Genomic DNA, 14,415 nt, shown 5'->3' with positions numbered 1-14,415 from the left:
ATTAATTATCTTAGCAAGAAACAATCAGACTTGTTTAAGATTGGCTTTCTTTTCCAATAGAAAAATATAAGTCTTTTTATGTTTCTAAACTTAGCAATGGGTCATAGAATCATAAATGTATATATTAAAAAATATATAAATAAAAATAGAAGTACATACATGTAGATCGATCGATGTCTATGTTTATAAATATTTATAATTAAGAACTTACATCTAATTCGAATTCGCTTGTAAAGTCAATTGATTTTTTTTTAAAATAATTATATAAATACGAACACCCGCAGGTAAATGGTGAGAAATCCACAATTAAATGGTTAATTCGTATCCCGTGTCGTCAATTACCGTCGTCTGCTAGTTACCGTGTTAGATTACCTGGAAACTAGTTGCCTCTAATGAAACAAAGTACTAACTAATTTGTAACAATGTGCAACTTGCACAAAGTTACGACCTTTGTAACATTTTTATACAGTAAACTACTCAGCTATTTTAGACTTCATTATAGTCTTATCTGTGTATTCTGTTTAATATTCTGCTATTATTGTACTTAGAAAATGTGCATTTTTTTTTCAGTATTCCTGAAAGACTGAACCATTCTGGGTGTTTGTCTCGGCTCGCGTGTCATTACCCTTTGCTCTTTAGGTATCTCAGCTCCCTTTTAGGCAGTTTCAGCTGCCTAAAGATAATTTCAGATATGTACGTCCCTTTCGTAAAGTTCACCGTCAATGACATAAACGTACAGGAGTACGTAACGTACGTGCGTGTAATATCAGAGTAGCGTTTACAAAAAAACAATTAAAGTTAATTGCAACGCGTTAAGGACATTTGCGAATACTATTAAAAATAAGATAAAATTATGTTATTATTTTATAGGAATAATTTCCGTTCCCTTAATTTAATATTCGATAAACTTTATTGAAAGTCATTAAGCAAAGAATTAAATTGAACCAAACTTTCATGACTTTATCACAATTTCTAATTGAAATTGGATAGCTATAAAGTATCTTTTAACCTATCAATTTTACTCATTGTATCATTTGCGATATTTACTTTAAAATATATACAAATAGAGCTCAATTTCCCATATGCATTTGATATTGCAATTCGTTCTTCAATAATGAACTATTAACAAAACAAATATTTAAAACTATTAAACGAAATTAAACCTTAAAGCGTGATTATTAAAGTTTAAAATGTAATTTACTTTTACATCAAAGAAATTTCAATCGATCAAGTTTTTTTTACGATCTTAATACTAGAGCAATAAAGTCTAAAATAGCTCTAAATATTTTTTTGTAGCTGAAAGATGTAGTTAAATAGTTCAAGCTTGCGAATAGTGATGTAGTGTTGCATTGTGCGTTTATAGAACATTTGCGTGCGAATTTGCACGTACGCACGCACTAGTGATGTCATCAATCCGAAATACTTATCGAAAAAATATTAAAATGAGCTATAAAACTTCGTATAGATTAAAATTACAGAAGTTTCTAATGTGTTAGCGAAATGCTATAAAAGTCTGACTCATTTCGGCTAATCATAAAGACTAACCCAAACCGCAGAAAATATTATAATACAAAGTATAATATGTCATAGTCCGATGGCGGATACTCCAACGTGTACCGGATATAGATTAAGCACAGGACACACGGCGAGACACAGTTCTCTAAAAAGTTTAAGCAATTCATGTATGATTCATATTAATTTTATAATGGCAAAGGTATGCGTTAAGTGGGTGTTTGTTTAGTGTTACTATGTTTAAATATTAAAAACATAATTAATATATTTGGGCAGAATATTAAAAAAAAATCTATTGTTTTTTTTATTGTGTATATATTTATGCAATAGTAGATGGTTCATTACTTTGCTTGGCTGAAAGGTTTTGGTTTTGTGACATCAAATAATTTTATGCGTTTTATGATTATTAATTGTATTCTCCAGTGTTTTAATTATTTTTTTAAATGTGCTGTTTTTTTCATAATCAAATAAAGGCTCTATTATTTGTATCGATAAATAGTTAAACCTTTTTTATTGCTTCCTATATTACAATTTAGATGTCTGACGTAATAAATAGAGAATATTAATAAAGTAATGGTTAGTAAATATAAAAATATGAGAAGCACTATTTATTTTATTTATAATATTGGCTCATTTAATCAATCAGATGAATTAAAAAATCGTATAATAGAAAACTAAAACACAACGTTTGTTTCAAGAGAATTGGTTTCGATATTCAATATTAATTGTTGAATAAATAAAATTGAACTATATATAAACCAAAGTGTTAAAATAAACTTCCTATCACGTCTATCAATAACACACGTCAAACACGTCACGTTAATACACGTATTTATTTTAAAATATTTTTTTAAGTCAATAATCGATTACGTGATCGGGAAAATCGATAAGAGAGTGCAACTCTAAAATACGGGCGCTGACGTCTCCAAGATAAATTGATGCGGGTCCCGAGTCAGCCTCCAGTGTCCTGTGGATGCGCGCGCGTAACACGATTAAAAAATCGATAAGCCATTCAATCGATAGTTCTAAATATATTTCCGTACAGCACTATTTTACGTTCACTCTTGTTTTAAAGAAATAAATTTAAGATAAAATAATATAAAATGCAAATTTGTTCAGTGATAAAAAAATTAAAAAGTGAATTTGTTTTTATCGATAATTTCTCTGTTGAATAATTATTCATGCGTGTGTTCAGGTGAGAGAGTTTATTTAAATAATACAATTAAGTATAACTAATTATAATTACTATATATATTATAATATCATACTATTGTCATAAGGGCATTATAATATTAGTATACTTACTTTTTACTGATATGTATTTAAATTTGTAAACTTTTTTTTTAAAATCAATTTTATAAATATAAGCAAGCGTAAATTAATTTAGTTATAATAATTGTCACTCTTCAAATATTATAAAAATATGTATATATTAAATTGTAATATTAAATAAAACCAAATAAAAAAAGAAAAACGTTAACCACAGACATAAAATAAACACAGCAACGTTAAAGTTCTAAAGAGAAAAAACAAACTAGAAATACTGCAATTATTACAATACTTTTTCTATGGTTACTAAAGAGGTTTTGCTTTTAAAACTGAGTGAAGTCAGAGCGAATGCACCTATACAGTTTGCTTGCAATAATATTATGAAGATCACTGACCGATTTATTGCACTTATTTATAACACGATAGATCTTTATATATTATTATATACTTAGGTATATAAAGATACATATTTATTTACGTTACATAATGTTTACATTTTTATCGATTTCATAAAGTTTATCCTAATTATTATGGGTGATATAAATTAAACTTTTTTTTTAAATTGTTAAACTGACTTCGGCTTGATTAGAGTATGATTTCAAAAAGTTAGTTAAATTAAGGAGTAATATAACATTTTAAAACTAGATTTTAGTCTTTTCTGTGCAACATATTACGAACGAGTAATCATGATACTTGTATCAAATGCGATTGTTACATTTATTTACTTGTAAAGGTAAAGTACGTCGGCGTTAGGCAAGTTGTACTTTAATAATAATTATTTTGTATGTAGAAAACAACGATCAAAATATTCACGACAACTTCAAAGAGATAATTCAAATACAGCCAGTAATTTTTTGTAAGGCTCTTTTATCTAAGGCATTTATATTTTTATTTTTTCTGTAGATGTTTATCTCTCTAAACTCCTAAACGGCTTGGCCGATTTTAAATATTTATTGTATGTATTTAAAGGGCCCTGTTTAGGTTAGATTGGGGCCGGCGGCGCTGCGATAGTATTTCAGTACTTTATTACGAAAAAAAAAAAAAAATCTTATTGCATTCGAAGTCGGGACAGCCCGTTTTATATAATATAATTTATATTAGATATTTAAGATGTAATTGTACAAGTGTTTCATAACTATTTATCGCGTAGTTTTTACCACAGAGACTTTAAAATAACAACATTAACGATCTTTCATTATTAATAATACATTAAAATTACGCAACATCTTAGATATGTTTTAAAATGACTTACGGTCGTAAATTACAAGTAAGTGAGCTGATCGCTTAGTTAAAAAAAAATGGATGAGTAAGAATGGCCGCATGTGCGCCGAAAGTTCCCGGGAAATTCCGAACAAGTATTTAACCAGTTGAGTTGTGGTCAAACAAGTTCTGTATCGCTTATTAGCGACCATCAATGACTCTTACATAGGGTTGCCGTATTTATTGTAACTTTTTTTTAATTATATCCATATAATCGACCTTGAAAGAACTGATTGAGGAATTCGTTAATGCAATATTAATTTATTATTTTGTTACAATCGGTTCCCTGTATTTAATATAATATATTAATATATTCGATTTCACATTTATAATATTAAGTATTGATAGTATAGATTATTTAGATAGTGGTAAATCCGTAGTTGTTTGTTTTCAAGGAGAAAATATATTATTTGCTATAAAACCTCTTTTGTGGTAATAGGATTTGTCCTCGAATATTGTAATCTGAATAATAATGCCTTTACAGAACACCGAAGTGTAGACGAGCACTCTTAGGTCGCTGATATCGGATTGTCTATGACATCGGTTGTGTTACACAGGCTTTTAAATAAATGTAGTTTATTTTAAACACAAAGAAAGAATGAAATGAAATGAGGATCTTATTTCATTATTATTGTTAGATTTTATTTACAAAATAATTATTGAAAATTTATATGAATTTTCGTTTATGAATTGATTTAATGGTTTTTTTTTCTATTTATTTTTAATTATAATAGTAATCTCGTTACTAGCTATCAAATAAGTTTCGTTTATCTAAATATATAGATTATTTATTTGTAAAAGAAACACAATCGGCAAAATCACAAAGAAAAATATAAAAAGGTCAATACACTAAGTTAGTGTAGTTTAAGGTATAAGTTATGGGGATTATGGTATATGTAGTATTTGTTGCCCACGGCTTCGACTTCGTTTTAGGGGTTGGTCGTCAGGTGTTCGGTATAAAAAATATCTTCCCTTGGGTTGCGATTCAAATCAATCAAAAATCAAATTTCATGAATCGTGAATCGAATTCGGTTCCGTGGTTTGACTGTAAAAGCGTAACAGTCAGACAGACAGAGTTACTTGCATTTATAATATTAGTATAGAGTAGTATAGATGAAAAGGAATATGAAACTTAATTGCACTTCTGTCGTTCGCAATATTAAACCTCAAGATGAATACGTACAGCTTAATAACCAAACTCGCTATAAAATATTCATATGCGATCTTACAAATGTCTTCATTACAGACGTCTTGTCTAAGATTGGTTCCAGTTTCACAATATTGCTGAAACCTCTCAAACTGTACACTATTATAGAGACGTTCACTTACGATGGCGCGCCTGTCTACCTTAAATTGTCGGTATGTATCAAAACTATAATCTAATGTATGTACATTTTTGGCTGTCTTCGTTCGTACATTAGTCATCTCACGCACACTAAGACATCTTGTCAGTACGACCGTTACACGTACTAACGCAAGCCGATTTTTTAAGGCGGACTTCTAATAACAATAAGCTTGAAAAACAATTCCTTAGTCATTTAGAGGTTTTTGATATGTCTGTTTTAAATAGGTAAACGTTTGCTAAGAAAACGCCAGGATCGACATGTTTTTCTCTATGATGAAATTTGTTTAAAGAAAAATACATCATACCCAAATAGGTGCACTACCATCGTGGTCGAGACAATTAACTAAAATAATTTTAACTTCTGTATAGATCGGATTAGTAGTTTTTGCATGAAGCTGGAAAAAAACTAACGACTGTTAGATTCTTATGCTAATAATATCATAATAAATTATGAAACAAAAATCATAATATACTTTATAGTCTAGTTTTCAGAATATACTCTATAGTAGGATTCAAGGGAGCTTTAATGAACCTACCGATAAAGCCCCCTTGAATCGTCATTTTACACGGTAATTTAAAGGATAGGTATCATTCGGTCGGATGACGGATTCGGAATGTAGATTCTAATGAGAACCGTTAAGAAAGTTAGTTATTATTTAATTTTAATCGTGTTATGTAAATATAATACATACTTTTAAATCTATATTGTCCATATGATATAATATCATAATATGAACTTTGCTTATAAAAATAAGCTATGTTCAGACAGTTTAAAAAATAATAATAATTTGAAAACCAAAAATGAACTTAAAATTAAGCATCTTTTCGGATGCATTGCAAATTATAAAGATAGGGTTCTTGAGTTAAAATGCCACAAATTAAGGCTCTCTAACGAAACAACATGGAATTTGGACGCAAAAAACTTTAACCAGTTCAGTTCACCGGGAGCGAACTCGAGCAGAGTCACGCCGTTTCAAAATCTTTATATTTTTGTGAAGCACGCGTGTTTCAATCTTCTAATATAATATTTACAAACATTAAACTTAAAATACCACGACATAATGTTAAGCTTACGGATTAAAATCGAACAAAATATTATTTAACATCTTCGAAAATCATGTTTTGAACTTTTGTTTTATTCTCTATATCCCAATTTTTATTATTGATAAAACTAAACTAGACGAACTGTACTGTTTTGTATTTAACTATTTATACGTAAATATATGTATATACATATATGTATATATTGAAGCAATAAGTATTTTATTATTAAGAATATGATTAAGAATTTAAATTATATAATTTAAGAATGGCCTAGCGAATATCATCAGAGACGGATTAAACATCTCGGCCATTGCATGTCTCGGGGTCCTATACTCTTTTTTAACTTCCTAAAAGATATATTTTCTACTACAATACAATTTAATTTTTAATTATGATATTTTTATCACATTCCGAAGGTACCTTAGCTATCACTCTATTAAAATAAGATAAATATTTACCTTCAATAATTGCGTTAACGATGAATTTAAGTATCTTATTTTTGCCTGTCTAGGGCTCCAGCAGTGACTAAAGGCCCCTAGGCAGTTGCCAACATTATCTAATAGATAATCTGGCCCTGAATATTATTCGTGGATTTTAGCAGAAAAGTACCGAGACAGATTATTTTTCAAATTGCGAAAGCAAAGTAAAAAGTATAGGCCCTGTCCGTAATAGATATACAGTAGCATTTCATCCCATATCGTCATTATTTTTTATTTATTTTGAATTAATAAAGACAATACGCAATAATAAACACTGCCAGGATTTCAACCAGTGATAACAACATCTACGCAATTTACTCACTGAGTCATTAATAAAAAATCACGGCGATATAAAAAAGCACATGTAAATTGTCAACAAAATTAAAATTGAAATAAAAGCCTAAAGCCTCTCAATATTTTTTATCCTTACTTACAATAAAACTTTTAATAGGATTTTGATTCATACATGCTATTAACGTGCTCGAGCTTTTAGTTCAGACTTAAAGCCTATTTTGCCCGGGATGATATTAAACCACGTATTATACGCTTGCAAACAGATTACGCGGGATTTAAGATGGATATCCATAGATCTTGTTTGTCGTAACTTCATCTCATCCAAATGCAAGCGACGTTTAATAAGCGGACATCTTGGGCCGGTATGTCTGTTTATTCGGGATGGTGATTATATTAGATCAAACGATTTACGTTTAAGAACATGGCTATTATTTCTGTTATAGATATATAATGAAGCTAATAACTCATTTATTGGTGGTAGGGCTTTATGCAAGCCCGTCTGGGTAGGCACCACCTACTCATCAGATATTCTACCGCCAAACAGCAGCACCCAGTATTGTTGTGTTTCGGTTTGAAGGGTGAATGAGCCAGTGTCACTACAGGCACAAGGGACATAACATCTTAGTTCCCGAGGTTAGTGGCGCATTGGCGATGCAAGGAATGGTTAATATTTTTTACAGCGCTATTGTTAATGGGTGGTGGTGACCATTCACCATCAGATGGTCCATTTGCTCGTCCGCCAACCTCTAATATAAAAAAGTAAAAGTATTTAAACTCAGGTGTAACATAGCAAAACTGAATATAGCCATCTTAAAAGCCACTATACTAAACCTTTATGAACTGTCCGTACATGAATCATATTTGTACACGATCAATATTTATGCAAACATTTGAAAATTCAGTCACGTAGCTAAGTATATAAGGGAAATGGAACTTGCAACTTGTTAAAGAACTATTTCATATCGACGGAGAGGACAATTTAAGAAAAAAAAACTACACTACGTTTCGACTTATTCAGTTCGGTATGCCGATATTGCGATTCTGTTTTTGTCCTACGATTTCGGGGTTTTGTTTTATTGTAAACGAAATGCGTTGCTATGTCCTATAAGAATTCTCGACGTGATTTGTTATTTATTGCTTTAACAGTTATCACTCGTCACTTTGGATGTAAATTTACATACTTTGATACACTAAAATTAAAAAAAAAAAGATATTGTACACAGATTTTGTTTTGACGTTTCTTAGTATCAATTTATTGTCACTAACGGAATGATCCGATTTTGACTTTGGATGTAAACTTACTTACTTTTGTACAATAAATTAAAAAAAAAAAGATATTGTACACAGGTTTTGTTTTGACATTTCTTAATATCAATTTATTGTCACTGATGGAACAATCCGATTTTGACTTTGGATGTAAACTTACTTACTTTTGTACAATAAATTAAAAAAAAAAAGATATTGTACACAGATTTTGTTGTGACATTTCTTAATAACAATTTATTGTCACTGATGGAGCAATCCGATTTTGACTTTGGATATAAACTTACTTTTGTACAATAAATTAAAAAAAAAAGATATTGTACACAGATTTTGTTGTGACATTTCTTAATATCAATTTATTGTCACTGATGGAATGATCCGATTTTGATTTTAATCCAGGAGAAACTTCAACGATACTATTTGAATCTTTATTAATTATTTTTGAACTCTATTAATATTGAATAATAATAAAATAAAATATAAAATATTGAGCCGAGATGGCCCAGTGGTTAGAGCGCGTGCATCTTAACCGATGATTTCGGTTTCAAACCCAGCCAAGCACCACTGAATTTTTCATGTGCTTAATTTGTGTGTATAATTCATTTCGTGCTCGGCGGTGAAGGAAAACATCGTGAGGAAACCTGCATGTGTCTAATTTCAACGAAATTCTGTCACATGTGTATTCCACCAACCCGCATTGGAGCAGCGTAGTGGAATATGCTCCAAACTTTCTCCTCAAAGGGAGAAGAGGCCTTAGCCCAGCAGTGGAAAATTTACAAGCTGTTAATGTAATAATAAAAAGTTTATTTTTGTTCTGTATGCGTTTGTATACCATTCAAAGTATTTACTTAAATTTTTTTTCAATCGTTTTGGACGCTGGGTTCGGTATCTGGTATTACAATATAAACAAAGTGTAAGAATATGTGGTATCGATTTAATTAATGAATATTATACAGGAAAAGTAAATTAAGGCAATTGGTTAAATAATAAATAACAATTACATTACGTACATTAGCAGCCTGTAAATTTATTATATTATATTATTAAATTTGTAACAATAATTAAATTTATTATTACCTTTAGAATAATTTGCCTTTAAAATAATAATTATTTATTTAAACTTTTTATATATTTTTATAGAACGAAAATAGAGTATTTAAATACTATGGGCGAGGGATAATATATAGGAATATTTTTTCCTTCGTTCAGTTTCCTTATTCTTTGTGTCTCAAATATCACACGCTCGCTAACAAGATCCTTCTAACAACTAGATATTATTCATAAAAATTCAAGGAAAATAGGGAAAAAATAAAATATATAGGTAATTTGGAACAAGCATATCATCTTGCATTTATATATAGTTTTAGTAGGATTACAAAAAATATATAAGTATCAGTGCTCGGGGTTCTCTTCAATTTTAAAAACAAGTTCCAATCAAACCCTAAGGTCATCATGTGAATACAGTTCTTAAGACTTGCAGCCTGTTCCGCCAGACCTCCAATGTTTCATTTTCATGTCATGTCATCCATTTTCATGTCAGGGGAAGTTTCATCCGGCAAATATGCAGGTTAACTCACGATTATTTCCTTCACCGCATGAGCACGAGAGGAATTATAAAACGAAAATAAAGCGAATTAAAATTTAGTGATGCTTGCCCTTGTTTGAACCCGCAACATGCAGTCAATAATTAATATTTAGCCTCGCAATTAAGCTTAGAGTTGGGCTGGGAGTGGCAACGACCACAAGCCAAGGAGTCATGGTGAAACCTACGACTTTATACATCGCTAGGCGGCCCGTAAACCATTGCGCTATTGACGGTTATTTATGTATGATCCTTTGATCTGTGTCGAACAGATAGCTAGGCGTGACCACGATAGATGTAGGTATCTAAAGAAATTTGAACTTGAGATTTAATTTGTTTGGTCTAAAGTAATCATTTGTATACACCTACTAATAAAACCGAATACTTATATACAAATAATTGTCGTGGCGATCTGTTGACCGGTATTGACGTTGAAGAGCTGAGCTTTACATGGTGGTAGGGTATGCAAACCCGCCTGGTTAGGTACCACCCACTCATAATATCCTACCGCCAAATCGCAATACTTAGTATTTTTGTGTTCCGATTTGAATTTTCAAAGTGAGCCAGTGTACCTATAGGCACAAGGAGCATACCATATTAGCTCCCAAGGTTGAAGGTTAATATTTCTTACAACGCTAATGCCTATGGGCGGTGGTGACCACTTACCATCTCTCTCTCTCAGCCGAAGCACGTCCACTGCTGGACATAGGCCTTCCTTAATGATCGCCTCAACGACCGGTCTTGTGCAACCCGCAACCAGCGGCTTCCCGCGACCAGGTCGTCGGACCACCTTGTGGGCGGCCTACCCACGCTGCGTCTTCCGGTCCATGGTCGCCACTCGACATACATTTACCTTTATATACTTAGCTACGTGAATTTTCAAATGTTTGCATAAATATTGATCGTGTGCAAATATGATTCCTGTACGGACAGTTCATAACGGTTTAATATAGTGACTTTTAATATTTATAATATATTTTACCATCTGGTGGCGCATTTTCCCGTCCTCCTATATGCCTTTAGATGTATTATAAGATTTGGTATCCGAATGAAAAGTTAAATATTATTTTTCACATGCATTTTACGCACAGCCTCCTCGCGTGTAGATATTACATAGGATATACGAATCAGAACTGTTCTTAATTTGATTGTGACCTCATTTACGTTGAATGAACCACTTATTATCTGCAGCACTGTAACAAGCGCTATTATTTAACCTATATTTTTAAATAAAAGGATTTTATCAAAGGTCAATAATAGTATTTCTTCTTCATATTGAAGATAGACTGTTATGTTGTGACGCATATGAGAACTAATTATGTATATTTTTAAATTTTAGTAAATAATAATGTGCTTTGTTTATCGTGCACCTTTTCACGTATTTTGCAATTGAGCCTCCGCCCAAAAATGTCTGGAAGGGATCGCTACGTTTATGAAAAATTTAATGAATTTTGGTTAAAATGGTTAAAGTAAAATGTGTGCACACACTCACACACACACAATTGTACCCTAAATTCCTTCGTAGTTTTATAGGATTCTGTAGAGACACTGATCGGAGAGATCCGATCCGCTTTACGTGATATCCGAGACAAAGGAGGCCTTCGAGCTCCTCGTGAGAATTTGTACAAAAAAACCGTATAATATTGCCAAAATATTGGAATATGCAACGGTGCGTCTAGCCACAAGCCCATTTAACATTATTTAATACATGATATATATTTATTGTTCGCAGAAGTGTAGAAGCGTGTCGCGTGGCGGTGTGGTGCGCGGTGGTGGCGTGGTGCGCGTGCAGCGCGTGGGCGGCGCCCGCGCAGCTCTGCAGCGCCGCGGCTGAAGACGACCCGCGTGCTGCCCGCTTCTGCCAGGCTCTAAATACCTTTCTTGAACTATATGCTGAGGCGGCTGGCGAGCAAGTACCGGAATATCAAGGTTATCTATTTTTCTTACTTTTGTATTGTATAAGATTGAGATATTCAAGTCATATTTTTTTAAAATAAATAGCTCTCATAATATCGAAATGCTATTCTCTAAGCCAAAATCATTTACCTTAAGAATACATTTTATGGATCTTCCATTTATATTTATTTGATATTAACTGTGTCATGTTGTATAGCTTTAGTTCGCGACTATCCTCAACTCCTCGACACGGGCATGAAGCGTCAGGACGTCGTGCACTCGTTCCTCCGCTTCGGTCGCCGCTGACCGCCATCTCTACCGAACCGCATCTAAGCCTCTAACCCGTTAAACGTCTACCTTGTTCATTCGACTATGTCCAAAACATTGTAAGTTCCTTATATGTTAGTACAATTATCCAGACACTGCGAAATATGAATTATATCTAGGCTATGATGTACTTATCGCTAAAGTATTATAGATTAAGTAATGTAATGGTCTTGTTGTCAACATTTTTCGCATTTCGTTTGGTAAGCAGAATATTTAATATTGTAATGTTTTAAATAAATAAATACATATTTGTGACAAGCTGTCAGATTTTTTTTTCTCACTACCTTCCACTGCCTACTTTAATAAAATTTAAAAAAATATAAAACATATTTTGTGTACCCACTTTGTAATAAGTATAATAATATAAGAATTTTGCTAATTATTAGCGCAAATAATATAATACAACATTTATACAGAACACTTATTTTTCTATGTTGTGTTTAGTTCATAGTTGTTTAATTTTGAAAATAAACAAAAATGTTTAATAGCATGTTTGATACAAACTTGACACGTTAGGCCACGAGTCACGACGATAAAATCGTTTCGTGTGATTTAGCAGTGAGGCTTTGAAACTTCATTTATTTATGAAATAAGGGCGTATGTCGTAGTGATTATATTATTATACAAGTTAAAGAAACAAGGACAAATATTCCTTACAAATAAAACAAAACATCACATAAAATATCTTTATTCAACACATTTACATTAAAAAAGGTACAGCATCAAATAATTACAGAATTCATCCCACACGTATTAAATTTAATATAAAACTATCACAAAACCCTTATTATAGCACTACACGTACGTCCAACATACAAACCGAACGTCCAACCATACGGCATAGGGTTGGACCAAACGCTTTGTTTGAGTGCGTTCGATCGTATAAGGTAAATGTCGCTCTAGGCGTGTAAGCGAAAAAGCACTAATTGCTTGATACATATTTGACGTTTAGAAAACATTAAAAGCTATAGAAATTACATATGTATTTCAAAATGCGTACATCGAATTCGACTGATATCGAATCGAACGCAATTCCGTAAAGAGTGGCTGTCAAGTTTAAGTTGCAGTTGTGTGTGAAATATTAATGATTTTCGGAAGTTCGGAATTCTCGTGGTCATACAATCGATCAATTCGTTTGGGTTCGAAGTTCGGTTGCTGGACGGTCGTAAGTGCCTATCATACATATTAAAAATTACGATTTAATCACCGTAACAAATAATTAAGTAGTTTTTATAAAATATAAAAATAAATACATATATGATTTTACGAAAATTACCTTTGCCAAAATCTACGTACTATATATGTTCGTACAAAAATTATATATATATACTTATGTAAATTGATTAAAAAAACTACATTACAGTCGAGTACTTCGCTAAAATAGTACGTAAAAATTCAAAGTAAATGAAAAATAAACCGTTACGAAAAAAGCATCCAAAGATTACGTTGCTATTAAAAAAAAATATCGCTTTTATTAAATTGTTAAGTTTGTAGCACCAAAGTCCACTCATCTCGAACTCACATTACTACAGGCGACTAAACTTACTGATTCTATTCAAATGTGCATAAAGGAACATTTTTAAACTAAAAACTAAATCTGGCAAGAAATAAATTATTCACTAGTTTCAAAATTGATTTCAACGTAACATAATCGATTTTAACTGTATCAAATGTTGCATTGCAACGGGAATCTTAAAGGCGACTACAATCACACCAAGTACGAATAAATCCGTAATTTCTTGACATAATATTATATTCAAATATAAATATTTAAATGTATACACTAATGATGAACAGTACAACTTAAATTCAAATAATCCTAATTGTACTGTAATCAAACATACGGTTGAGATTTGTTAGCTGAAGAACTTTGTATTTTAAATCACACAGATAAGTAATTATATATCAATAGTACATTATATTCCAATTGCAAATGAGTAGAGATAAATAAATCCGAGTAGATGTACGATTTTATGATTTAATTTCTCTTCGAAGCTGTAACAATTTCACTGACTTTCAAAACGCCATTTTTTTACGGATCAATAACAATACCATATATATCTCGAACTATATCAATTCAAGGTTGGGCAAGAAAGTTCTGGTAGGTACCATCCACTCATAAAATATTATTATTTTTACTCATA

At 31.5% G+C, this 14,415-nt stretch overlaps 1 protein-coding gene across 3 annotated transcripts in view; it reads left to right on the top strand.

The window, feature by feature from the left end:
* The window catches only part of LOC113401612 (myosuppressin-like), a 30,542-nt gene extending 18,011 nt beyond the window's left edge, over positions 1–12,531 (top strand). Inside the window, exons 1-3 of one of the 3 annotated variants that reach the window (XM_026641589.2) lie at positions 2,474–2,707; positions 11,781–11,977; positions 12,162–12,531. In XM_026641589.2, the coding sequence (XP_026497374.1) occupies positions 2,694–2,707; positions 11,781–11,977; positions 12,162–12,250 (300 nt within the window). In that variant the 5' untranslated portion in view covers positions 2,474–2,693 and the 3' untranslated portion in view covers positions 12,251–12,531. Of the gene's footprint in view, positions 1–2,473; positions 2,708–5,319; positions 5,401–11,780; positions 11,978–12,161 lie in introns of those variants that run through there. The other 2 variants (XM_064218000.1, XM_026641590.2) reach the window with 2 other exon arrangements.
* Positions 12,532–14,415: the final 1,884 nt, after the last annotated feature.

This window comes from Vanessa tameamea, chromosome 20, assembly GCF_037043105.1.
Source record: "Vanessa tameamea isolate UH-Manoa-2023 chromosome 20, ilVanTame1 primary haplotype, whole genome shotgun sequence".
NCBI lineage: Eukaryota > Metazoa > Arthropoda > Insecta > Lepidoptera > Nymphalidae > Vanessa > Vanessa tameamea.
The sequence above is the reverse complement of the archived record's forward strand: the minus strand, read 5'-3'. Positions and strand labels throughout refer to the sequence as shown.